General features: G+C 45.2%; 1 protein-coding gene across 5 annotated transcripts in view; it reads left to right on the plus strand.

Annotated features, from left to right (window-relative positions):
• The window catches only part of LOC122570159 (probable JmjC domain-containing histone demethylation protein 2C), a 234,079-nt gene that overhangs the window by 39,382 nt on the left and 167,861 nt on the right, over positions 1-26,836 (plus strand). For 3 of the 5 annotated variants that reach the window (XM_043732124.1, XM_043732128.1, XM_043732127.1), the window contains exons 2-6: positions 4,819-5,070; positions 5,548-5,661; positions 9,361-9,555; positions 10,385-10,469; positions 10,757-10,845. In XM_043732124.1, the coding sequence (XP_043588059.1) occupies positions 4,819-5,070; positions 5,548-5,661; positions 9,361-9,555; positions 10,385-10,469; positions 10,757-10,845 (735 nt within the window). Of the gene's footprint in view, positions 1-1,956; positions 2,065-4,818; positions 5,071-5,547; positions 5,662-9,360; positions 9,556-10,384; positions 10,470-10,756; positions 10,846-26,836 lie in introns of those variants that run through there. The other 2 variants (XM_043732126.1, XM_043732125.1) reach the window with 2 other exon arrangements.

Here is a 26,836-nt window from a genome sequence, read left to right on the forward strand (position 1 = left end):
GAACCGTCACTCATTCTTCCGCGGATCGAAACATGTGGAGTAACGTGGACGCGTAACGGAACAAGTCCAAGTACGCGTTTGGTATACCGTTGTTCGAATGATTTATGCGTTTGTCGATCGACTCGAAATATGCACTCTAACGCTTCATAGTGGACCGTTGATTAGACAAAAAAAAAAAAAGAAAGAAAAAAAAAAAAGAGTTCACGAGCTGCATGAGCCGTTTACAGTCCAAACTCTGGTCGACTCAGCTGTTTTACGTTTCTTCAACTTTTCGTTGCGATCCGCTTGATCGATGCTTATCTCGTACAATTTCACCAGTTTCTTCTACTTTTTGTTGCGTGAAGTCAACCGATTTGACAAACAGACGGCTCGTATAGCGTTCGAAGTGACCTTTGACGACCTTGAACACTCGAACGACGCGTGTCATCGGCCTTGCTTTCGTTGCTGTTAAAATAAGCAGGTACAAATACAGATGCATGACACACGGTTTAAAAATGTTGCCAATGACCTTGGCGATCCTATTTCATCGGCGTTTCCGCTTCATCGAAACGGTTCTAACCCGATATCCTCTGTGGTACCTTGAACGTCTTCAATTTGTTTTCAAACGTTCTTTGACGTTAGATCAGTTGGATACGGTGATTTACGAGGCTGATTTATATAGAAGAATTACCTGGTTGAAATGATCGAGTATTAGGAACGTGTTATCTATGCCGTAGAATCTGGGGACAAGGCGACTTTTCTCCTCCACGCCTCTGGTCGTTGTTTCACGTCGCCGGAAGGTGGGAATGATAGCGATTAGAGTCACGAAAGGTACGAAGGAAGCGAGCCAATAGCCCCCGTTTTAAGTTTAAAAAGAACAAACACGGGGCGCGAACGTGCGGTGTATCTGATCGGGAAGTGGTCGGAATAAAATGCAAATGGGTACCACCTTATTTCACAGCGTCTCTCCTTTTTCACAAAACCAGAGACCGCCTTTCTCGACGTTAAAAACGGGAAGAACGTCTGGCGAAAAAAAAAAAATTACACGTTAAAGTGGAAGCAAAACATTCTGAGAAAGTATTAAAACACCTGAAATAGAAAATCTTTATGCATATGGCATTATCGTGTGCATTGCGTTCGTTCCAATGAGACACGATTATCGTGATTAAGCAGTGGCACAATACCAATCTGAAAGTGTACACAGAAATTCCAAACTACGTATTTAATATTACAAACGCGTATTTACAACGAAAGGATCGAGCATAACCAGCTGCCTTATGTACAGACTAAGTATTAAATACGATTCCGCCGAGTGCTGAGGTTTACGAATATTATGCACAATCGACTGCTTCGATACTTTTATAATTTAGAATGTGTGGTATACGCAGCGGCGTAAGATATTCTGTAGCTTCTATACGTCTTTTTCGATTTGTTTTAACTGTACCAATACATACATACCAATGCAATCAAGATAATCGAGTGTCATTATGGTTCTGATGAAACTTGAAAACGTTTCGTACAAGACACGTAATTTATTTGTAAAAGATCGAACACTTTCGTGGCCAACTGTACACGCGAGATACGAGGGAAGAAAGAAAGAATCGAAAGTATCGTTGGCTGGAGGGAAGAACAACACGCGTGCACCGTTTCTTCTCGTTCCGCGTTCGGAACGAGGGGAACACGAAACGGACCGCGACGGCGCGCGATACGAGAAGGTGGGGGCGCGAGGTAAATCGTGATCGAAGGTGGAAGGTAGAAGGGGGAAGGTTCGTGTCTGTAGTAGGAGACGGTTGTGGTAGGTCATGAGAACAAAATGGCCGATCGTCGGTTGCCCTGGCAACGGAATCGGGCGGTACCAGAACGTTCCCCAGAGGCGGAGCTTTTAAATCCTGGCGGCCATTACTGATCCCCACTCCGATAGGTATCGCCGCCTGGCGGATGAAACGGGAACCAAGAAGCCTCGTTTTCCCCGCGCTTTTGGCGGACATTGCTATGACCGTGTATTCGATAAAATCAAGGGCATGCGGAGATTTATCTTGGCCGGTCCCCGAGGACTTTTGTTTTATAGCGCCTTCGGATAACGAAGTAAGTAAATTATACGTTTCCTTCGCGCTATTGCGTACAGCATTCCTTTTGCAGCGATATCCTTCGAGGTTAGGTTCGGACATAGGAATATTGTCAACAGGAACGTCGTTAACGGAGAGTGTCTGAAAGAATCGTTAAAGAAACCGTTAAAGATATGGCTGGAAGAGTGTGAAACGGCAGATTCAATAACTTTGGGAACTCGAAGTCGCTGCTGGAACAAACCAAGCAGAACTCCACTGTTCAGTGGTTCGAGCAAATCGACGGGAAAGATTGTCGTTACTGTTTTACGCCTTTCTTTCTCTTTCGATAAATGCGATCTTTATATCTCAGCTGTCCGCTCATCTGCACGAATCTTTCAGTTTGAAAATTTAAACATTCGAATAGGCATTGGAGAAGCGAAAGACTGACACATTTGGAAATTACAAAATTCGAAACTTTGAGAATTTACTTATCCGAATCTTTTCTTTTCCTTCGCTTCATTTTTCTAGTAACATTTCTCTGTAACTTTCATATCCAGCAGAGATATAACGAAAGAAAAGTGAAAGAAGGCAAATGGACGAGCTGTCAGAGGCGTGCCGCAATTTTCTCGGTATTATGATGTATCATCGCGACGCAAACATTGTACGATGTCGTATCACGCGGACAACATTTTACAGGGATATATCTATCGCAGTGGGAAGAGTATAAAATGTAGACACTATATATCGGAGAGAGCCCTTTCGGAAAACATCGGTACAAGCGCCGGCCTCGACGACCTAGCAGCTCCGATTAATGTTGATTTATGTATTAATTGGCTGACGCGCCGCGGCCGTAACGGGTCACGCGTGTGCCTTTGAGTTCGTTGCGCTGCATGGGAGGAATGTTGATCGTTTGGGGCTTGCGTTCGCTCGTAAAATCAACCGAACGAACGACAAATAGTCGGCCCGATTGATCGTCGCTGCGAAAATTCAAACGGCCGTCGCGTTATATCGCACGCGGCGATATTGGCCGTTAAAAAATATCGCGTTACGTCAGAAAGTTGTATAAATAGGAAGTTTGACGCATTTGCCGATGGTGAAACGATACACGGTCACTTTCACCACGGGTTACTCGACACAGTGATCGCGTTTATTAGGCGACGCGCAGGCCAACCTGCAATTAGCGATAGCTCTCTGTTCCCTGGCGTCGAATTTATCGCGTTAACGAAGAGCCGGAGTAAACCGGCCGTGAGAATTCACCGTTCTCCCCCTTTTCATTGCCCCTTTAACGCCGCTCGTGATTTATGAATAATGGATATCGTTAATCGACCGATATCCAACTTCTGTTCCCCGCCTCCCGTTTCGTCTTCCCTTTTTTTCTCTCCTTCGTTTCGCTGTGTCGACGGACACAAAGAGACAGACTAATACAGTTCCGTTTAAGACCTAAACGCGCGTAATAACGAGGCAGAATGTTTTAATTTGTTACATCAAGCTGCATAAGCGAATCGATCCGTTATTAAACTGAAAATGTCTATAGAAATTACGAGACGCTTATCGCAAATATACATCGAGTGGTTTTTAAACGTGTATGTACGTAATGTAACGAGTCACATACGTCGGAAACGCTGGCACTCGATATCGAGGCTCGTTAATATAACGGATAATTGATCGTTTAAATTACTTGTACGTTCTCCGCCAAGTATCTACTCGCGGTAAATATTTTCTAGCTTAAATGTACGTATTGGCGGATCTATTGGCTTGGCAACTAAGTGATTGCGGATTTTGTCATTACCACCTAACGACAAAGTCCGCAATCACTTAGTTGCCAAGCCAATATCTTAGCATAGTCGAGCTTCGTTGCAGCCTTAACCCTTAGAGTGCTGAATACTCGGGGCCTTGCCATCCGTACGGACGGCATGCTGCCAGCGCTGACGATCGCTGTGGATTGAATACTTTTTCGCTATACTGAACTCTGTTGATTGACTATTCAAAGCGCTAATCGTAATAAGTTATAGTAATTCTTTTGCACGAGATTAAATGATTCAAAAAATATATATATATTTTTTAGTATTAATTATTTATTATAAACATTGAAATTTACAATAAACTAAATTTAGTAAATATAACACAAGTTAATAATTCAGTTGTGCGATTGCTAGTATTCTTGCTAAAGGATCATTTACTGCATTATTATCGTTAAAGTGCAACATTATCGATCTCGCGCTATTATTTAGCGGAAAATATTGCTTTTCAACAGTTCGTCCGTAGACTGATATTCTCTCAAAGACAGTTTCAATTCTACCAAACGTCCAAATTGGACAAATTGTGAATGCAAAGTATTAAATAAAAAAAAAAAGACAGTTTCTTCGAACGCGGCATTAACATTGAAATGCATTTATATTTATCTCACGCAAACGTAATAGTACTACTTCTGCGCAGGTGCTCGGAAAAATTGACAAACGCATATAAGCGTCCTTAGTCCACGCCGATGGCTTTCGCCTGACGCATATAAGCGTCCTTAGTCCACGCCGATGAATTTCGCCTGACGCATATAAGCGTCCATAGCACTCTAAGCGTTAACGAAGTTTCCAAATGTCCCGTAAAAGGTGTGGAAGCCGAGTACGCGTTTAAGACGAATAACAGGCTTGGAACGACAAAGTTGGCGTATCGAATTCGCGGTAAAACGATCCATAGAAAGCAGAACAAAGCTCGATTGAATAGCGGTAGACGGACGATAGTGTCATCGAACCCTGGGTGTCGAAGAAGCGCGGTACATGAACGAACGTCTTTCTTGCAGATCCTCGTAGAATACGACGACGTAGAGTGGCAAAGAAGAGAATGGCTATCGCCGCACAGAGACGCAGTGTTTTCGTTCTTCTTGGTGGAAAAGGGTCTGTATTGGGCCGAGCGACCTGATCCCAGGCATGCCAGCCTCATCGCCATCGATCACCACAATCACGCGAATAATAACCACCACCATCATCGTATCAACGGGAAACCCCTGAGGGGTGCCACTGCTGTCGCAAACACCGTCGCCTGGCCGGCTCTAGTAAGTGCGCCTTGTCCTTCGTTTCTCTTCTCCTCTTCGCCTCTCCTTGCGCGTCCTTCTTTCCCGGACGCTTTATCGATTAACGAACCCTTCGCGTTCAGCCAGGACGTTCCGTTGATCCCGCTTAAGTGTCCATTGGCGCAGAAACGCGCTCGCAAAATTGCAACTTTCAGATTCGAATGGACGAGAATATCGCGCAGTTTGCATGCAAAGTATTCGCGATCATCGTTGCGTTTCAGCGCGAAAGTAGATCCAACGTAGCCATTTTCCACCCCTTGTTCCGTTCCTGCTCGGGATAATTAAGAGAGCAGGTTTTAATTTTAATAAACGCCCCATCAATTATAAGCGTCATCCCTTGTTCTCCGTAGCGTCTACAGAGTTTCATTAAATATTCCGTGTAATATGTAAATATTTCGGTAGTTGGGTAGCGCGGCATGGGCGAATTCGAATTAATCCTGAATCGAAACTCACTTGCAGACATTTTACCCCCTGGTGGCGCGAGCAGAGTTACCGGAAGACGCGATGCCGCTCGAGTTCATGCAAGATCGAAGGTTGGATTTCGTCGACTACTCGAAGCTGAAGCCATTTACCGTGAGTATCATCTTCGTTTTCTTTCTCTTCTATTTCCTCGATACACGTGCGAACGATGCTTCCGTTACGATATACCGAACTCTGAATATTTAGAAATTCCACTTGCAACGTGTGATCCTCCGATGCGACAAAGACCAGCGTATGATATTCCGATCGATCGGACGGATATCAAGTTCGTTACGAAGTCTCTACGGCTTTTTCTTTTCGCCGAGAAAGCGCTGTTAGGAGATCTTTGGCCGATTAAGTGGCACGCAAGTTCCCTAAACCGATCCAGCCGCTTCGCAACTGCAAACTTACTTCGTTAGAGAGGCGAGGAAACTTGGCAGCAAGTTGCGAGGCTATTGACCTATCCGACAGCCCTCGGGGGAACCGTTGTCGTGACTACGAGTAATCTTTCGAGGGATGCGATCTCTGGTGACCGAATATCGCCTTTAGGTCATCCAGGGTCACCTAAAATTTACAATCGTCCTCGTTTTATCCCTCCTTTTTATTTTCATTTTTTCCTACAATTTTTAACTTAAGTTGCTTGTACGTCTCACGCTGATTTATAGCAATCGAATAATCCCTGACTTTCCCCTGTAAACAGAGAAGAGAGAACATATTTTTAGATACAACGTAAGATAGAAGATAGACGTCTCCGGGTCTCTGAAATAACCACGGCAGAAGGACACTTTGCAACCCCTAATGGACTGTTAAAACGCGTGTAAGGCAGAACGGAAAGCGGACGGTCTATCTATGTCAACCCTTAGGCGATCGACTTTCTATATTCGAAGACGCGGCCAGAAACATCCACAAGGAACGATAAATCGATGAGCGTGTGGTTTTTCTGCGATGGAGGGAGGGCGAGCATGCTTGAAAAGTTTTTACGTTCAAATGGACGGACGCGGATGCGGGGAATTGTTTCCAAGTAATTAAACTAGCGGAACTTTTACCGTTAAAAGTTTTCTCGGCTGCCGACGAATTGTAAGTCGTTCACGTGCGGTGAAAAGTTGCACAAAGACCGTGGTCAGGAGATCAGCTGCACCGGAGTTTCGCGAGCCTATCTCCGCTGGTTACGTATTAAGGACGATTATCGCGCAGATAGTTCCACTCGATGAGGAAAATAGCGTGTCACTCGTCATTTTCTGCCTCTTTGGATTCAATTTTCTACCTTTCAACGTCTTTTTCTTTCTCTCTCTCTGTTTAACGCAAAATACGACACTAAAATACGACAAACCGTGTGTGGAATTGCATTGTTTTTCTTTTCTTTTTAAACCAGAAATGTCCTCGTTTTACGTAGCGATGTTTGTACAAATCTACCGCTAACCGTTTCGTTCGTTTTTACAAAGGTAGAGAAAACATAGTCTGTAAAACGATTTGAAAAAAGAAACTAAAACGCAGCAGCTCTATCACGGTAGCATTAAATAGTTGAATGGATGCGGCATATACGGCGAAGAACGATGAATCTATCGATCTTGTAAGACTTCTTTGCCTCTTATCCGCTTCATTGATGCGCTACAGCCATTCATAATAGCGATCCTCTAATTATTTAGAGCAACGTATAAAGGAAAGTTGCCAGGCTATCGATAAAATGATGTTGTGGCCTGACAATTGAACTTCACCGTGTTACGCGCAATAAATAGAAGGAGAGAAAAAAATGTCACGGCAGAAATAATTTCATCAGGGTTACGGGAAATTGATCGCGCTTGGCCATCACCGGCTTCGCATTCGATTATCGATTTCTGATAGCCGCAGCTGCACTTTTCCTTCGCCGGAACAACGCAGAATCTTAAAAAGAGAAAGGAGAAGCTGGAAAAAGGGGAGGAAAGAGGAAAGAAGCGCGGAACGAAAGAAGAAAGCGGCGGAAGAAAAGGAAAAATAAGACGCAGGAATGTTCCCAGTGAACAAAGCGAAAGGAGCAAAAAAAGTATATGGCTGCAACGACGCGGCGTGCCACAAAAGGACAAGAAAGAAGCTCGGACAATGGCGTAGCAAAGTCCAACTGGTGAAAAAGAAACAGAAAAGATGAAGTTAAGAGGAACCTGAAGGATATAGAAAGAAGAAAGGTGCAAAGAAAGAGGCGCGGAATAGTCGTGAAAAAGAGAAGACGAAGAAAGAGAAAGAAGGGAGGAAAAGAGGAAGGGAAAAAGGAGAAAAGAAATTGGTCGGCTTGGCTGGACCGCAAAAGGGTGAAGAGTCTGCTGACCCTGAACTATAAATGCAACGGGTTCTTTCTGCAAGCTGTTTCGAGGCGCATAGCTAGCAACACGCATACCGAGGGAGCCGTGTAATCGCACCGTGCCGCGCCGACACGTACTTACGCCCGGGAAGAAGCGATCACGTGGATATTCGTTCGCGACTTGCGTGAAGCTTCCAACAGCTACCCTACTCTTTGCTCTTGTTTCGTTGGCAGCTGCCGGTTCGGTGACTCGTGTTGACACCGCGCGTGCACCAACATCGTCGAACGTTGGAGAATGGCCAACGCAAGGCGCCAACATATTCCCGTTTTGCCTAACGGTCCGCGATACAACGATGCAACCCGCCACCATAGCATTCGCATCTTTTCTTTCCTAAGATTACACGCGCTGCGTCCTAAAGATTTATCGATAAGAGCAAGATTTATGGTTATAATCCTTCGAAATATGTACAGTCAGCCATGTAAGTACTCATCCACCTTGTCCTCGACTTTCACGACGCGTTACTCTTGCCACTTGGTCGATCGTTCACCAAGATCGTTTTCTATTCTTCGACGAAAGTCCGAGCTGAAAATTCTCGCAACGGACGAGTACACGCGCGATAGGAAATGTCGCTAGGAAACGACGTTGATTCGGCCACTCAGTGGTGATATTACATGGAACGTCGGGCAAATTGTTAAGCGCTCTCGACGCTTCGGTAATAGCGTTATAATTGCCGTTATATTACTACCATTATCGTGCATCACCGTCATGCTTCGCGTCGTGATTGCACAACGCATCTGACGTAACAGGCCGATCATGACGTAACGAGACGTTGACGCAACGCTTCCTCGGCGAACGCGTGTGTAAGCATGTACTTTGTGTGTTGGCGAGAGTATCAACGAGGAAAAAGTTGTCGTGGAACGACACGAGCAGAGAAACGACTTTATCGATCGTTCGAGTTCCCAAGGATCGAGCTGTTACGTCCTAGACTCGACTGGATTCCTCCAGGCTTGTTGCCCCTGTGGCTCTCCACTTTCCATTTTCGACTCACCAATTACCAGACGCTTTATCGATTCGAACGAACGAATTGGCCAAACCGAAACAGAGTCGACTACGCGCACATCGGATTTGTTTGATCGGTAAGGCGTGGCACGCGCAATGAATCGCCAACAGGCAACAATTAATCACCCAATTACGAGGCCAGGCATCGGATACCGTTTCCAGCAACTCTGCTTTCCTCGTTGAAGACGATCGATGGCGAACTTGCATCCATTTCGCCTCCTCCTCCATCTCGTATCATCGACAGACGATATTTTCTTTGTTACGATCTGTAGCGTGGCAACCAAAATATTCGCGTCTTTTAGTTTCGATTCGTATGAAGCGTCGATCGATGCAAACGCGTCCAAAGTACGAGGACCCGGAGCAACCTGTGATGGAATTTGATCGCGAATTTCTACTCGTTTATGGGAAATTTAGAAACTCGCCGCAAAACTCGAACTGCAGGTCTCGATAAGACGTCGCATAACGACGCTTGTTCTTGCAGCAGGACTGGGAGCTGACCAAGGGCTCGGTGCCCTGGGCAAGCGCTGTCAGGCGATGGGCAGAAATGCAGGATGGCCAGAGAATCCTGTTAACCACGCCGAGCGTTCTAGTTGGCTTCAGGGTCGAGGTTTATCGGGCCGAGGGCACTACGCAATGGTACACCGCTGTCATCGTTGGTTACAACGAGTCCACCAAGGTAGCGTCCTCTTTTTTCCACGTACACTAGGTCACGAAAGTGTCTGAACGTTTACCTTGGAAAACATTTGCGTTCGTATTACGCGTGTTATGTTTGTGTAACATGAATTCTTGGTTGTGTATAAATGCGTAAACGTTTCAACGTTTCATTGGCATCCGAGTACTTTCGTAAGAATTAAAAAGACGATAAAAATTCATGAATCCTATCGTTCGATCGACCATAGTTACGAGCAGAGAATCAGAAGATCGTAGAGACTTTCACTTTCCGAAACAGTTCCCCATTAGGTTTTACGCAAGATTCGTTACGATCGATTCGCTAGACTCGTTGACGGGAATAGTTACATTGATACGGTTCAACGAGACGATAGTCCATCGAATGGAACGACCTTTGACACTTAAATTGACAAATACGGTTTGCTCGCGGACATATATTACGCGATTTCTGCTGTTCCGCTCAAACACCCGCAAGAACCGTAAATTGCTTGTGAGAAGGATTTATCACTGTTCGAAACTAGTCTAATGTCTCGATCTATAGATCGAGTGGACGCGAAAATGAAAGACGCTTTCGCATCGTTGCTTCCTTTCCGAAGGAATTCCCAGCTCGATGTTTATTTGAGACCTCGCGGGCCGTGTAGCGTGCATCGATCAATGGCAATTGTCTATAATAAATCGTCTCTCGCGTATTTAGCACAGTTAATATACGATGATATTTGTTTTAAGATTCGAGTAACAGTTTCGAGCAGCGTAATAAATCGAAAATGTCGGAATACGAAATCACGATCGATTTCTGTTTTTGTTGCTTATTCATGGTTCTGCGATGCAATTTTTAGGATTTGACTGTCACCGACGACACGGTTCTCGAGGATCACAACGAGGACCCTAGTTTAGTACAAATGCGGCTGATTGGCGATGGAGGTGAGTCCGCGAATAATATTCGCTAGAAATAATCGCACGGAATCGAATCTTTCCGATAGACGGACAAACCAACTTTTCCATATCGTTTTTCCTTTTAACGAAATAAACCTGTTACCTTTTAATGCGATAGAACTGAATTCTTTAAGAGGTCGCTGTAAGAGATAAATGTTCTTTCTTTTTTCTTTTTTTCTTTTTTTTACGAAGCGAATATTACTTTTTTTTTAGAAGAGAGAAAAAAAAAAGAGATAGAACATCGTGTCAATTTTAGCTCGTTCCTTTTTCTGCAGTCGTCGAGAGCATCATGAGAGGCGAGGTCGTCGGCATGACACCGAGGAGGTCGAGGTCATCGACTGCTCTGACGCACGCGCTTGTTGTGGTGAGTGAAATTCAATTCCGTTCTATTATTAAATCGCTATGTAGTTTACGATAATATAAACGGCAAGAGCAATGTGTCATACCACATTTTCCATTTTTCTCGTTTCTCTTTCGAATTTATTTATTAAGTCGAAACGTCAGCATCGATATACATTATCGTCGTTGTTCTTTCGTAACGCAGTTCTACGAAATATTCGATTCTCGTACATAAGAGAAGCAACGCTTTTGAGCAGTTTCCTTTTTTCTTTTTTTTTCTTTTTTTTATTATCAACATAATCGTTTCTTTCGAATCGACGCGCACTGTTGGTTTATTTATACGATACCACCATCTTCAAAGTGGAGATAAAAATCAATCATTTGATGATATTTTACAATAATTCGTATCAAACGTATATTGCAAGTTCTACAATTGCCTGACAATTATTTGTTGGCGTACAACGCCGTAGAGAAACGAGTTCCCACTTTGATGGTATAGAAAGATCTTCAAAGACAACATGAGAAACGAACCCACTTCGCTCGCTCGTTACCTGATTAGTATCGTTATCTTGATTAATACCTGCTCAAGATCGTGACGTGTTCGCAAGTTCCCTCGATCAGGGGACTGATTGTTTCGAGTCACGAATTGAACAGCGCGATAACCTCCTCGAAGTAAACATGTAACTTCTGCAAAGATAGCTCCCCTCTGGTCGATCGACACGACTCAAATAAATATTCTTCCGACGATAGAGAGGCAACTTGTGTCTCCAAAGAAAACACGTTTCTTCTACTGACGAACATTCGTTTCGTTCAAATTCATTCTCCCAATTATTTGCCTCCCCCCCCTCAAAAAAAAAAAAAAAAAAAAAAAATACACGAGACAAAATTGGCACGTAGAAAAGAATAAAGATCGTTCGATGAGTAAACAAGCTTGTCGCGTATTGGCTCGAAAATTCTTTCGTCCTTGAACACCACTTTCGCATCTACGAGATAATGAGCAATGTAACTTCCAACCTATCGTACCGCGTGTTATCACCTTATCGCTCGTTACCGTGACATCGTTACCGCGAGATTTCTTAATTTTTCCACCGTCATTGAATATATGTATATCGACCAGTGGCAGATAAGACGCGAATCGTGGCAAACCGCAAGGCCTGAAAAGATCTAATAGTACCGCTATATACCGCTGAAATGCGGGTGTTCGCGAAAGTATTCGAATACTTGTAGAGACAGTTTACGAATACATTAGCTGTCCTGCGTGAAACATTTTGAAACAAAGTTCGATATTCATACAATTTGCAACAAAGCTGAAAGTGCATGTACGTAGAAGTTGCAAGATATTTGTTTGAACAGGGCAAAACCTATATTCGTTCTATGCATTCCTATGAACACAGGCAAAGTGTTTAAATTTCGAATACTTTTGTGGGTCATTATATATGGGTAAAGGAAGGAAGGAAGAAAGGAAATATAGGCAAGAAAAGTGGAAAATATTTGGCGAAAGCACGTGATTCTGTGTGCGAACCGACTGCTTCCCTTTAATGCGGGAAATCAATAAAGTCGTGTTTGCGGCACCCTCGAGCTTTCAGGAATCGGGAATAGAGTCCGTTGCTACCTTGGCGGCCGACTTCCGTTCGTCGTGAACGTGGTTGCCCCACCTTCTTCGTGTTCTCTTCGCTCGATTTCCTGGCGAGACGGCAATCGAACATACCAGACGGTCCCTTCGAAAGGACAATCTCCGTCACCGTGCATTCTCGATTCACCCCTCCCCTTGGCCCTTTCTTTTTTTTTTTTTTTTCAACCACGTTGTTCGTCTTCAACGAACTTCGTTTCGTTACACGGTGTACGACGACAGTTTTAGAATCTGAAAACACCTGTACCGATTATGAGTTATTTGTCGCAAATATATTAATTAAACCTATGAATAGAGTGTTAAAGGTAGAGTCACGCTAAATATCAAGAGTTATTAATATAAGGAATAATTATAGTGGTCTTAAATAATTTCATCGCCTCAATGAAGTACGTTTGCAATGAATATCTATATAAGTAACTTCTATATATAATTTCAGACTTCGACAACATAATCGGAATATTGTTTCGGTGCTAATCGAGTTTCGGAATCTTTTTATAGAAGCTGTATATTCGGAACAGATTGTACACTCTATAAATGTCCCCTCGTAAACCAATTTTACATCCAATAAAGTAGTTTCTTGGCAAAATAGATGGTCTCTTTTCCCGATGAATGTTACTGGTAAATTAAGAATTCGACGAAATCTTCGAAGCAGCCTAATCACATCGGTGATTGAACGAGAAACTAGATCAACCGAAGTTGAAAACGGTAGGTTCGTAAATGGCAATCAGAAGTCGCTTTTCAGAGTTGCTCGGTGTCTCAATCGCGGTAAAGCCGAAGCGTTAAACCTGGTTGCTCTTCGACGATCGGGAATTTTCTATCGTTAGCGAGTAATTCTGTGAAAGTTTCGAATTCGATGTCACCGGAGTTGCCAGCGTCTGTAGAAAGAGATATTCCATCTTTGAAATTTCTTCCTAACTCGCGAGAGAAAAACTTCTTACTGAGAACTCCGAATTCTCTGTATCCATCGACCTAACAATCTCGTTAATGCGAGAGGAATCTCCCCCTCCCCCTCTCCTCTCCTTCGATCCCTCCTTTGCCAACTGACTGTTCCATAAATCATTTCTGCGAAATCTATTCGAGCTGCGCGATTATATCAACCCCGTTTGCCCCGACCCGCATGAAATTACTTCTAAAATCTAACCCGCAAGAGTTATCAATTGTACTTTCATTCGCGACGTTCCGCATGCAAATCTATCTCACCTCTATCATAGGTGGAATTTTATAAATGGAAAGTTGGTAATAAACTTTCTTGTACAACGGTCGTTAACGTTCCCATTCCACTGTACGCTGGTAATTGAACTAAGTGACACGTAATATTCAAATACAGTGTATGAAACGTTTGATGTTAATTTCGCTTAACGAAGGAATTTCACGGATACAGAAATAATATTAATTATAACGCGAATGAAATAATGTGGATATCGTGCGTTCCACGTGTATTCTCCACTCACTTCCATTTTATCAAATCGTTGGATCCGAAAAAATGCGCTAATCTTTAATGGATCGCGTTTCAACTCTCGTGATATATCAGCGAATTCTGATAACAAAGATTATCGATTTAAAAAACAAAATAATTAACAAGCAGAATATTACGAATGAAAAATTATCAAAAAAAAAAAAAAGAGAAAAAGAAAGAAGAGAAAACAGGCCCCGGTTGTATTTTCCTCGTGTTTTCGAATTTCTTTGAAACTGGTATATGTAGCTTCCGAGAAGATCGCGACGTAACAGTTTCTGCGGTCCCGTTGTGAGACTGGAATCCGTCGAGTGTAGAAGCTGGTTCGAAGGCTGCGTGCAAAGTTGGCGGAATTCGTGACTCGCAGGATACTTTGGGTCGACAGCCCTAAGTCAGGAAGTTCCGAGCTGGCTTATACGAGTTCGAAAACTCGCCGAAAGGGATTAAGCCAGCGACTGCTTGCTCGTAATGGAACTTGCTCTCCAGTTTCGAGACGCTTCTTGGAAATAGCCATTAGAGCCACTTTAAAGATTGCACTGTGAACGAACTCTTGCCTTTCGAACGTTCCACGGGAATTCCTCCTTTTTTGCCCGGCTTATACGAACACTTTGCTCCGCGAAACGTTCATTCATATTTCGTCGTATCGCTTCGAGGAAACTGCCAGATAAAGCGGAGACTTTATAAAAAGGATTATCCGCGAGACGAAGAAATCGTCGACCGATCGATTCGACGAATTTTTACGGCAAAACCTGACTGTACTTTCCACCTGTGAAAAATTCAAACGATAAAAACATCTTCCATGAGATATTTTTAATACACCGACGTATTACCTTCCATTTAATCGCTCGTTTATCTTTGATAACGATTAAAAATCGGTGATAAAAGCGTAATTACGATTAGTCATAAGCCACTTTACCAATTCTATTTTCCGAAAGAAAAATCGGATAATTAATTTTGACGTATCTATACTGATTCGATTATCCAAAAGTGGATCGATCAGATCGAAGTACCAGAGAGAATAAATCAACAGCTTTTTATTTTTCGTTGAAATGTCCGTGATTGAAATTCGTCTAAGAAGGTTTATATTTTGTTCTTTTTCACCGACGCGTAACGGTGCAATCTTCCCTCGCACTTTCGTCTTCCGTTTCCCGATCCGCTATGGGATCTCCCAACAATATCGAATCCCGCGAAGGAATTTGGTCTACTACACCAACTCACGCGTTCCTATACGTGAGAAAGGGGATGGGGGAGATTGGTAGTTCCCCCACGGCATCCCGTTCCTCGTGTTTCTCATTAAATCCACGAACAGCTTCTTTAAAAGGGGTCTTGGAGTCGTCAATTAAATGCCTTCTTCGCTAGCGAGGGGAAACTCTTGCCGAAAGCCCTACGAGTCACCGACTTTACCTGCTCCTCTATCGAGCATAAGATATAAATTATGTATAGGGTGTAAAGACAAAAGAGACTGGATCGAGGAGAATAGAAGATAAGTAAGGTCGGACGAAGACGACTTCCATTTCGAGTTCGTTAGCTCGGCTAACGATTCGACGCGGGCCAATATTTTTTCCTCCACTCATGCGAAAAGCATCGATTCGCCGGCAGCTCAATTAACAATCCAAACGAATGCCAACACCAAACCAGACATCGCAACGGCCGAAACTCGAAATACCGTCGGTGGACAGACCGATTCATCCGAATGTAAATATCGGGCAAACACCCTAGCGAGAGAGAGCAAGGGGGTTGGCCGGCGGCCAATCTCCCTCCTCCGAACTTTGCTCAAGTTCACCTGGTATGTTGGACTCGTAAACTTCCTCTTGTTTCCACCTTGCTTTTTCGCCCTTCTTTTTTCCTTTCTCCGCCCCCGTCTTCAGAAGCTCTTCTACCATTTTCATCGGCCTTGTCTCATCTTTATACCTGGCTGGGGTATCTAGCCGCTTTAAAGAGTCGTTCAGCCAATAGGGGTGGTTGGCCGAGTCTGCACCGGCGGCTCAAAGAAAACGACCGAGCCTCGTGGCACGTGGGAGGACAGAGGCGGAGGGGTTGGTCGGCGAGGTGGAGCGAGACCGACGCCCCTGAGGGTCGAAGTGGGATACCGTTGGAAAGAAGAGAGACGGTCGACCGGTTGCTGGATCCGAATGAAACGGAAGGGGATGAGCATCAAGGGAGGGGAGAATGCAGGCCTAGGGGTTAGAGTGGCAGAAAGAGAAACGTGCAGAGTGGCAAGGGTCGCGAGAGTATGGAGAGAACGGGGTGGAAGTCGGGCTCTGAAGCTGCGAACCCAGAATGGGAATCGGCACTCGAGAATGGCAAAAGGGGGTGCGTAGCGTGGAAAGTAGGTGGGGCACGGTATGGCTGGCTGGATGGGGTTGGGGCGGCGGTCGGTAGCTGTATTGATTCTCAGGCAGGTCAGGCTGGTGGGGGTTCACGATGGTGGGGGTGGCTGGTGGTTGGCGCGAAACACATCCCTGCCGCCCGGCCAGAGCTAACGCAAAACATCAGCCTACAAATTGGTGAATTTCGTTCCCCGACTGTCTGGAATTCCGACAACTTTGCGCCCTTTCTAGGCTTAAACCTCACCGCGACGCGGCGTCCTCTGGCTCGCGTTCCTCGAAATTCGGCCGCCTTCTCTCGGTCGACCAGTGAAAAATTCCTTTTTCACTCTTGTTTTATTCTGTTTACGTTCGAACATTGGCAGATTCAGAGATACGCTTACGTAATCGCATTCGACCAGACATCGACGAAATACGCGAACGAGGCAGCGTAGGGGTTATGAATCGTTAACGAGCCTGTCCGGATACCAGCCAGCTTTCCCATTTATTCCGTATCGACGGAAATACTTCCGCTTAGCAATAGCGCGTTACCGGCGAGAGCGGATTCGGCGGTGGATCGTGTATCGATTCGTCCGATCCGAGGACGAGACGGCCGACATTTTTAAACGAGTCAGTGGATTATCGTTTCCAAGCGAAATCGAATATGTGCATATGTCGCGCTCCTCTCGTCCTGGAATTCCTCGATTCGATCAAACGCTGCACGTCGCTTCGCTTCTTTTGTGCGCGACTCAATTTCGCGGTAATTAAATTTGCATCGGAAGTTTCATGAAAGTTTAATCGCCAGGGTCCTGGGTGAAAAGTCGACTGACCTCTACAAAGATCGAATTATTACGCTGGCGAAAAAAGAGAGAAAGAAAAAAAGAAGAAGAAGAAGAGGAAATAGAGAAAAGAAGAAATGGAATTCGTTAAATTTGTCGATACAGAAGCGAAAAAAAAAGAGGCATCGGGCGGAAATGCTCGTTAGAAAATAGCACGTAAATTAATTGCGATACCGCATTCGACCGCACTTTCTCTCTCCCTTTCTCTCTACCACGGGTACGCGTTCGCGAACAAATTATTCAGCTTGAAGTATTTCAGAGAATTTCGTTTCCGCGCCCCGTGAATTATCCAGCGATTATATTTACGTTGCCGAAAGCTTATCATTTTCCACGCGTCCCTAATGAACAGTTTTCCATTAAACGAAATGGCCCCTTTGATTCGACGCGAATAGATAGATGTCTGGAATTTCGTTAATAAATCGTCACTGGATATTTTACTCGAACGAAATCCTTATACTATAGTGCACGACTGATCGGTACGGAAACGACGTTCCTCCCCTTCCGGTAAGAGTTATTTGCAAAGAGCGGAGGCCGGTATCGCAGGGCTTAGGATCATTTATTCCGCAGCATCTCGCGATAGATGGGGTTGACCCTGGCAATTTCTCCTTGAATCTCTCGTGGCGGAGGGTTGTTTGTGGCCCCTCCCTCGCGCCGACTCTCTCAATATTGTTAACGCGCAGAGGGTTCAATCGCACGTGCACGTTCCACATCGATGTGCCTCGTACAGCAGCCTAGGCTCGTTGTGTGGGTAACGTGCACTCATACACAGGCAAGTACGTAGGTAGCATTGGCTGGCGCCAGAAGGCCTTCATCGCCCGTTCCACCTGTTTGTGCCGGAGTTTTCCCCGCTTAGAAACTTTCAGTTCCCAACAACAAAGTTCCCGGCTGGCCGAACTACTCCCGAATGACGTGCCGGATCGATACTTTGTAAGCCTCATAAATAAAGCCGCCACGCTCCGTGACTTGTTCGCCCTACCTTCCGCGTTTCATCGTCTATGCATAGCGGTCTATCCTCGTGCACGGCCGATCGTTCAACGCGTCGTTTTATTTATACACTTGGAACCCGAAGTTTTATCAATCGAATGGAATCGAGTCCACCGACAGAGAAAGAAGGAATGAGAGAGAGAGAGAATGAGAGAGTATAAGACGTATATACATACATTTGAAATGCAGAATTCGAGCCAAAGAAATTTAGATACTCGGAATGATCGAGGATTTGGCGAAAAGAGCAGGGCACACGCTCCTGAACCCTATCGATTGCCAATAAATTTCGCCTAGCCGTAACCAGTAAAGCGTAAAGGTAGCCATTTCGTTCACGGTTGGCCAAGTCACAATGGGTTTCCGCGTACAATCTCGGCTTCTGTTCACGTACACGGTATAGTGAAATTAGCGGAGATACTCTCACATAGCGTTGACCCGACACGAGACGCACTCGTTGGAGCCCGACCGATGCGAACTTGCTCTAGATACCGTCGATCCGTGAGATCGCGCCGAGCCAAGCACAAAAGATTCCCCTGGCTTTTCTCTCTTTCCTTGTGGCGTCGTTTCTCGAGCGAGGAACGCGCCAGGTCTCGATAAATCTTCCGACCAATTCGATTGCGAGCGAGGCATTATGCAAACGATCGTGACGATGCGTTTCCTCGCAACGGGAAATTGTACTGTCAAATGGTTTGCTGTTCGATCCAAAGTTTCATGACATAACGATCGCTCTGCTTTATGTCGACGTAATTCGACTCTCTAAGAGCTGATACATACGCTTGAAATTCATTTACCAAACGTCTCTGGTAAAGCCAGAAATCCGAGAGACTGTACTTGGTTATAGGAAGCTGAAACTGGGCTGGTGGAAAGAGAAAGCTATAATAGAAGATAGGAGACCGAGAAAAGAGGAAGAGGAAAAGGCCGAGAGTTTATCGGGTATGCATCAACGAGCCACGTTCGCAATATTATCGTCGGTCGCGTGACGCTCCCGGTTTTCGAAGGCGGCTGCTCGTTGCCTAGGGTCTCGAGATGGGGGTCGTAGCAACGGAACGGAATGGAACGGAACGGGATGGAACGGATAAGGGAGAGAAGGGCGGCGAGGGAGGAGGTAGTAGGATCGGAAGGTTGGACCGGGAGAGTGAAACGGTAAAGAGGGGAAAGAGGGGAAAGGTGGTCCGGCAAGGAAAGCAAGGGAACGCGAGGAGGGAGTGGCGGCGGATCGGGTGATCGGGCGTCGGTGTGTCGTAGGCCGGGAACGGAGACAGAGAGCGGGAGCGGGAGCGGGCGTCGGAGCCGTGGGCAGAGACGCGTAGTGGGGGAGAGAGGATTCCACGAAGCTCGCGGAGCACCAGTAGACGGCAGCACTGCGGGCCGCGCGTATCGCAGTTCGTGTCTGATCGTCTGCGCGCTTTTGTCTCTACACTTGTCGACTTGCCGTCGTCGTCTCGAGGGTGAACGTGCCCCCACCCTCGCGACTTATCCCACCCCAAAGATTTTCTATTATTGCCGTCGTGTCGTATCGGCGCGTACGGGTAGTGACGCTTTCGTGCCGGCGCTTTATCCGTTGGTTCCGTGCTTTTTCCCTGGTTCCCGACTATGATCCAGTCGGAAATAGGAAGTGTTTGTTAATCGCTGATTCGGAAACACGAGGAGAGTGCGCAATAAACCACAGGAAAGAACCGGTCGAGAGAGTTGCATCCAGAAATAGATTGATAATTAGATAGAGATAGATAGATAGATAGATAGATAGATAGAGAGAGAGAGAGAGAGTGAGAGAGAGAGAAAGAGAGGAAAGGAAGAAGGAGGTAATACTGCGAAAGACCGTCGGAGCCCTCTGGTTCGGGAAGAAGATCAACGATTAACGCGGTGTCGCGATTCGCGATCGCCTTGCCGTGAAGTTTGCTACGCGTCCTTGGCACGCGAACGTCGTGTCTACCAGTCGGCTGAAAATTCCACCGGCTCTCGGTTCGTTGGACGAATGATGGGCGGGGGCTGAAGTTTATCGGAGACGAGGATTTTGTTCGAGCATCCCGGTTTAACCTGACTGCCGGCCGCTCTTCCCTTGTCGAGTTTGACACAGTTGTGTTGTTTGAAGCGCGTCTACGAGACAAGAACCAGCCATATTTGACGCGGATGCTCTCACGTTATTCTCTGGAATTCAAAGTTATTCGGCTCGTGTTCGAAAACGGTGGTGTGTAATGTATATGTGCTTTCGAATCGCGATAAATCCGTTCGCGGAGACGCGCGTGAAAGAAATTGTGATTTACGCGATAGATGCGAGTTGCGAGTGAAATGCGCCTCGAATTGGCAACATTCCCAGACGCAGTGCTCCCTAACGATGCCGCCGCGTTTCTAACCGACTACGATACGCCGTCCGAACGTTTTAAACGGAATTTACCAATTATTTCGAGCTCGATCTTCCGAGCATCCCAGAGCTAAACGCGTCGCGCGGAATCGTCGAATATTTCGAGAATATTTCGATCCTCTCTCGTGAAGTATCACAGTGTCGTCGCATCGCAGCCAAACGGATCGAGAGATCCTATCGATATGTGAGGCTCGTAACCAGAATCGATTCGATCGATGTCGACAGGTCCCCGCTTCGAAGGCCGAGTGAACCGAGGGAATGATTGTCACAGTGAAGATACACGTCGCATTTTGAGCGTGCAGGATTTTAACGTTTAGAATCGTGATACAGCCGGTGGTGTATATATACATATATATGTATATAGATATATGTGTATATGTATATGCACGTATACGATACATGTATATCGGTTTCTCGTGGCGCGTGACGCGCGATTTTTAATTCTAACCCCGGCGCTCGATGAATGATTGTGTGCTGTGTCAAGTAAAGTGAAAGTCAAACGCAACGGACGGCCATTTTTCATGGATAAACGTGCAGCACGGTGACCGGCTCGAACTGGTTTCAATTCCACGGCTCCAGCGCCACGAGACGTAAGTGTTCCATCGCTAAAGATCCACTCTGATTGCCACCTCCGCCTTTAATGGCGGAATTAATACGATTTCCTTATCAACCCGCGAAGAAAATAGAACGTGATTCAGTGAGTCTACAGCATTATACGTGTTAGCCCGACACTCGGAGCGTTTCACGCAAACCTTCCATTTTTCATCTTCGAAATTTCCATTATAGCTGTACGCGTTATAGTACGTTTACCATAACTATAAATCGAGTTTCGTCGCGATAATATTTACTTCGTCGTATCAGGAATATTAAAAGGTTGTTTACAGCGTTCGATTCCATGCACGTCACGGATATCAAACAACGTAAATTCGTAATTTGTCGCTCGTGCGTTTCCTTCAAAGCAGAGTGTAGATGGTCACTAGTTCGAATTTACAGCTTTGTGCCTCGAATTCCCCGGAAACTGCTGCTCTCGCTAAATCACGCCCGACCTCAATCGCTTTGAATTTTAATCCCCTGTATCTATTTGTTTTAACGCCATTAAATTTAGGAGGATAAACAACGAGGCAGACGGTCCAATTTTTAAGAAGGCACCGAAAATATACGCGAGAAAGAACAAAGGTCCTTGACTCTCGGCGAAATTGATTATTCCTCCTACGTTTTTTCCGCCAGCCCTTCTTTTATTTGCGCGTACACGCTTAACGTGATTAACGTGTCCGGTAAGTGACAGAACGCAAAGCGCAACCAGGAGAGAGCAAAAGTTCGTTAGCTATCGAAACTTCCTTTCGTTTATATGGCGAGGAAATACCCGTAGAAGAAAGTATAGACGCTTTTCTCGTAACTTTCGAAAGGAACGACTTTGAAATTCTGTCGACTGTGTACTTGAGACACGGCAGACACTTAGCGTGCCTTTGGATAATGTATGCGAACTTATAAGCTGGTAAAACTCATGGAAACCGATGTCGTTCGAGAACGACGCTTTCGCATCGATTCGAACAGAATTGCGCAAATGCTTGTTGACTAACCTTTTTGCAAGCCCGAGCAAGCTCTATTTACGATAATTATTCGAAGTGAGGTTATCTTTTATCGGGTTGAATTAACGCGTCCGCTGGGTACGATGCGAATTCTTTTAGGTTATGTTTACAGCGCCAACTTCGGAGTGCGCTATTAAAAATCACAAAATTTTATAATACACGGGCAAGTACTATAAAATTATTTGTTAACGTGCAGCATTGTAGGTTATGAAAATGAATTAACGGATCCAAAGATATAAAACGGATAGTAGTTGGTGAAACGAATGAGAAAACGTTGGATGTGGCACACATGTACCTGCATAAAAGTCCTAATCAAAATGTCCTAACCACAAACCTGACACGAAAGAGATTCGGCGACAAAGAGGCTCTAATTGAAAGGAGATATACAGAGCGAAATAGGATCGATCTGAGGGAAAAATTCGAGAGCCCTTTCCCTTATTCACGCGTGTAGAAACTTTTGAGCGATGGTGTACGCGAGATCCTTTATGTACGCGTGTAGAAAAGAGAGTGAAACAGAGCGAGCAAAGAGGAGTGCGGATACGGCAAGAGAAGGAAGAAAAGCAAGAGACGGTGGCAGGAGGGAAAAGGGTGGGTGTATGGGTGGACGAGCGAGCCTGCAGAGAAAGAGAGACGAATGGAAGGGAAAATGAATTCTCGTTGGCAGTCAGATAACCCGGTACGATCGATCGGAATATCTGCCGGTCCGTTGGCGTTACACACACCGCTTACATAGAAACGCGCTTATATATAGAACATCGGCCATGTGCCGAGAGACGAGCGCCGCGCGCATACGTAGATACTCGTACATATGTACGAATGTCTACATAAACGCGTCTGCGACTCTTTGCGAACGACGGGAACGCGTGTACTATGCATGAATGCGTATACAGGGTGGCTCGATTTAACCGCGCTACCACTTTTCAAAGAACCGCCGTGAAACGTAACTTTTTCGCCAGCACTTGCTGAATTAGCTTTTTTCTTCTCTCCTCTTCTCATTCTTTTTCTCTTTTTTTCCATGTGTGTTTTTTTTATACTGTTCAGCTCGTATTTTTCAAGAGTCCTGGGCCAACGGCGGGGAAACAAGCTTCTAGATTTAAAATTGCAGATCTTCAAAATAGATAATCAACCCACCATGTTTTGTAAAAAGAGAAACAACCGCGGCTCTAACTTGGATATTACGACGGTCGATATTTTTGAAGTATTCAGTGAAATATATTTAACCCCAAGATCAAATAGGAAGGGAATTTTGTTTAAGTAGAATCGATCGTCGGTATTTTAAGGTTGAATATTGCTTTCCTGTAAAACACAGAAATATCACTTATCCATATTTTTCTTTCATGGTCGTCGTCGTGTAACTTGGTTATAGATTCTTATCAAAAGGAGCAACACAGGTGTAAAATATTTATCAATAGATTCGTCCAAGATTTAATAGTGAGCGTAATCTTTCAAGAAGGCAATAAGATTACTCCTTCATCGGTAGGTAGCGTGTGACTACTTATTTATTACTATCTCGGCGAAAAATTCTGAATTAATAATCGTTTCTAACTTGCGAATCGAGGATGACTGCTGTTTTGTCGTTTCTCGAAATCACCCCGCTTCGCTACGAATAGCAACGTTCAGTCATATTTAATCGGCCGCTATTGCATATCTGACAGTCGTATTCCCAGATTCCTCTTTCAGACATCGGCTGCTCGACAATTATTCATAAGCGTAAAATTTGTCTCTCAGGGTAAATTTATGAGAAGTTAGACTATCCGCCAAGTCAGAGGTCAATCGATCGACTAAATGGCCGAACGAATAGATCGAAGCAGAGGGGAAATATCCGAGGAATTAGCGAGCAAATATTCGCACGTTGCTCGTTCGTCTGGAAACTTTGAGCGAACCAAAATTCTCAACGATCCAATCGAGCAAGGCTGGGATAGCGGTGTGCTAATGGGCGTGAATACGCGGCTGTTATCAGTCGTTGTCACTTATCACGCGTCAAGGTACGCGAATCGAACAGACGGATCCCTCCTGACTGTCAATACCTCGGCGAGATACTTGACTTGTATGTGAGTCAAGTATGCGCATAGATAAAACGAGTCACGTCGACCGTATCTCTCTTACAGCGGTTGCTGTCGCATGTCAAAGTCGCGTAAACGATACGCTCTGTTACGTGAATTCGTTCACGATCGCATAATGCCTTCTTCAATGGCGACTGTCTTTCATATTCCGTATCTAACACCGTTTTAGATTGGTTCGATGTCTTTGGTAACTTCCAATGAACTGGCCAGCTCTCTCGCAGAAAGGCGAAATATAGACACGTAAGAGAACACATTTTTGGTTGGAATCGTGCGCAAGGGCAACGATGGAAAGTGCGGGGGAGAAGATAAAAAAAGGCGAGGAAATTGATCGAGATTTCTGGATAGGATAAAATGGCGAATATACTGCGAACGAAGGGGGGTCGACAGCATGGGTGGACCAGTTTACAGGCAGGAAAGAGCAACCGGTATCCGGAGAACCGGTTGGCCACGATAGTAGGCGGTAAAAATCGGTAAACAAGCGAGCTGGCTAGCTTTATCGCGCCACCCTTCGTGTCTGCATACGTTATCGATCAAAAGTTTGGCTATAGTCTTGGTGTATCGTGAAACGATACGAAACTGAAATACGAACGTTGGATCGTTTTCCGAGTTTGAATTTTCGTAGGAGAAGAGATTCGTAAGAAAATGAAAGATGTTCGATAGATCGTAAAAGTCTTTTCTCGCAAATTGAACTCTCACGTTATCGAAGCTGGTCCGTACTGTTCGTTAGTTGGGTGGATATTCTCGGCTGGCTACGCCAATGCATATTTGCGCGCTGATCTTTTCCAGTTACATAGGTAACCACTTAAGCAGCGCCAGACTGTTCCCGTGCACACGCACACATACGTACGTCCGATCGTCGTACACACAGCTTCGACTTTCCGTGTCGCCATTAATTAGATTAGCATATGCCGGAAAAAGGTGCTATCCGCCTATATCCGCCTGCGGCAACGATATCACTAGCAACAGCGGAGGTTGCTCGGTGCGTTAATGGCATTATGGGATCATCCGTGAGGCGACCGTAACGCTCTGCCCAGACTGCATATCCTTCGACCACTACACGACCCTGTTACAGTAATTGCGCGATGCCCCTACCATACGTTTATCGTTATCGGATATCTAAACGTGTCCACGAACGCTCTTCACCGTCTTTTAAATTTCGTAGACGATCGCTTTTACGAGAAATTTCAACGCGAAACTTCTATGTATCGTGGAAATTTATTTATTGGAAGAAAGCTTCGGTTATGCGCTGCTATCAGAATACGGTTATACTTGTATTTTCACTATCGTCGTGATAAGAGGTAAATCGTAATTAAACACTCGAGCGTCCCATGCTAAAGGCTACGTATAAATCATGCTCCTAAGCCAGTGATACAGGGGCTCTTATGGATGTTCGTCGGGGCTTCGTCGGTAAAATCGATTAGGTTACTCGCGTGCGAGTAACGAGCGAGTCGATACGATCTTCGGTCGGCGTATTTCTAACGAGTCTGGCCGCGACGAAACATTAATAATTCGGTCGTGCGAGATTCCTCGGTCGGCCCACTTATTCCGCATTCCTGGTGCGGATATCGAAGGAAGCCGAAGCTACGCCACTGGCGCAGCAACAGCGACACAAAGCCCGGAGCGACGGCGCAAACTATTTATTTCATGAGCTTCCCCCGTGTAGACGACCGCCTCCCCTTTTAATGCTTGCCTGTGTGTACACGAGTTGTAGATCAGCCGGCCGTGGCTACATAAGGGGAAGCGGTCGGTATGTGAGGAAGGTACATACATACACGCGAGACTACATAAGGGCCACATAATGTGCGTGGCCATGTGCATCCGGCGGAATGCGACGGCCTAGGTGAAATGCCTGGTCCCGTGCCAGAGACTTTAACCTCGATTCACAATAAAACAGGCTGGAGTCTTCTTTTCTGGCACTCAGACTAGAGGAGGTCGCGACCTGTCCCCTCACTTTTTCAACCGCGTTACCAGAGGGACCGAGTTGCACGAGAAAAAAGGATTATAAGGCGCGTCCTTTCTAGTACTCGCGAATATTTTGTTATCCGTTTGTCGTGTGTTTGCGAGCACGTTGCTGAAATATACAGTTGGTCGTAAAAGTGTTAAAACACGTTGCGTATTTAGATTTACGTTTTACTCGAAATTGTGAAACAGCATAATCGATGTTGACGAGATCGTCGAATGATCGTAAAATTCGGAAACTGGTGAATTTCGCGGAACTACGAATGCTCGTCGAACGCTCAAACTCGTATCAGATCGATGGATAACTTCCGATGGAATCCGACAGAATGCACGTCGTTCGAAACTCTGCTTAGTTTATTCGCTGTTCAGAGCGTCTTATCGGGAGTATCTCTTCGGAGGCAATTCCCCATCACCTTTTCGTATATTCATGACCGATACTGGCTTTTAATTTCTCTCGAGGCGTCTCCACCACTCTTGCAGCTTGTTCCTCGAGAATATTCACCGACCGATAATCCAGCCGCGTATCCTTTCCACGCTCGTAAATTCGCCTACGTCTCGCCTTCTTTCGTGTTTCCTTCTTCGCGCAGCGTACCCGGTGGCCCCTTTACACCGCCATTGTATAGCGTGACCCAAACAAACCAGACTTCTATAAATTCACGAATCTTTACCATTGTTTGGCGAAAATAATACCAAAGTTCATGTTACGCGAGCGTCGAGATTTTGTTTGAAATAATTACAATGACTTTCCAGCGGTTTGATATTTCGGTTTGATGTACAGGGTGTGCCGAACGATCAACATCTCTTCTATGAATATTCAGGTTTGTTCGACGAAAA

The sequence above is a fragment of the Bombus pyrosoma genome, linkage group LG8 (genome assembly GCF_014825855.1).
Source record: "Bombus pyrosoma isolate SC7728 linkage group LG8, ASM1482585v1, whole genome shotgun sequence".
Classification (NCBI taxonomy): domain Eukaryota; kingdom Metazoa; phylum Arthropoda; class Insecta; order Hymenoptera; family Apidae; genus Bombus; species Bombus pyrosoma.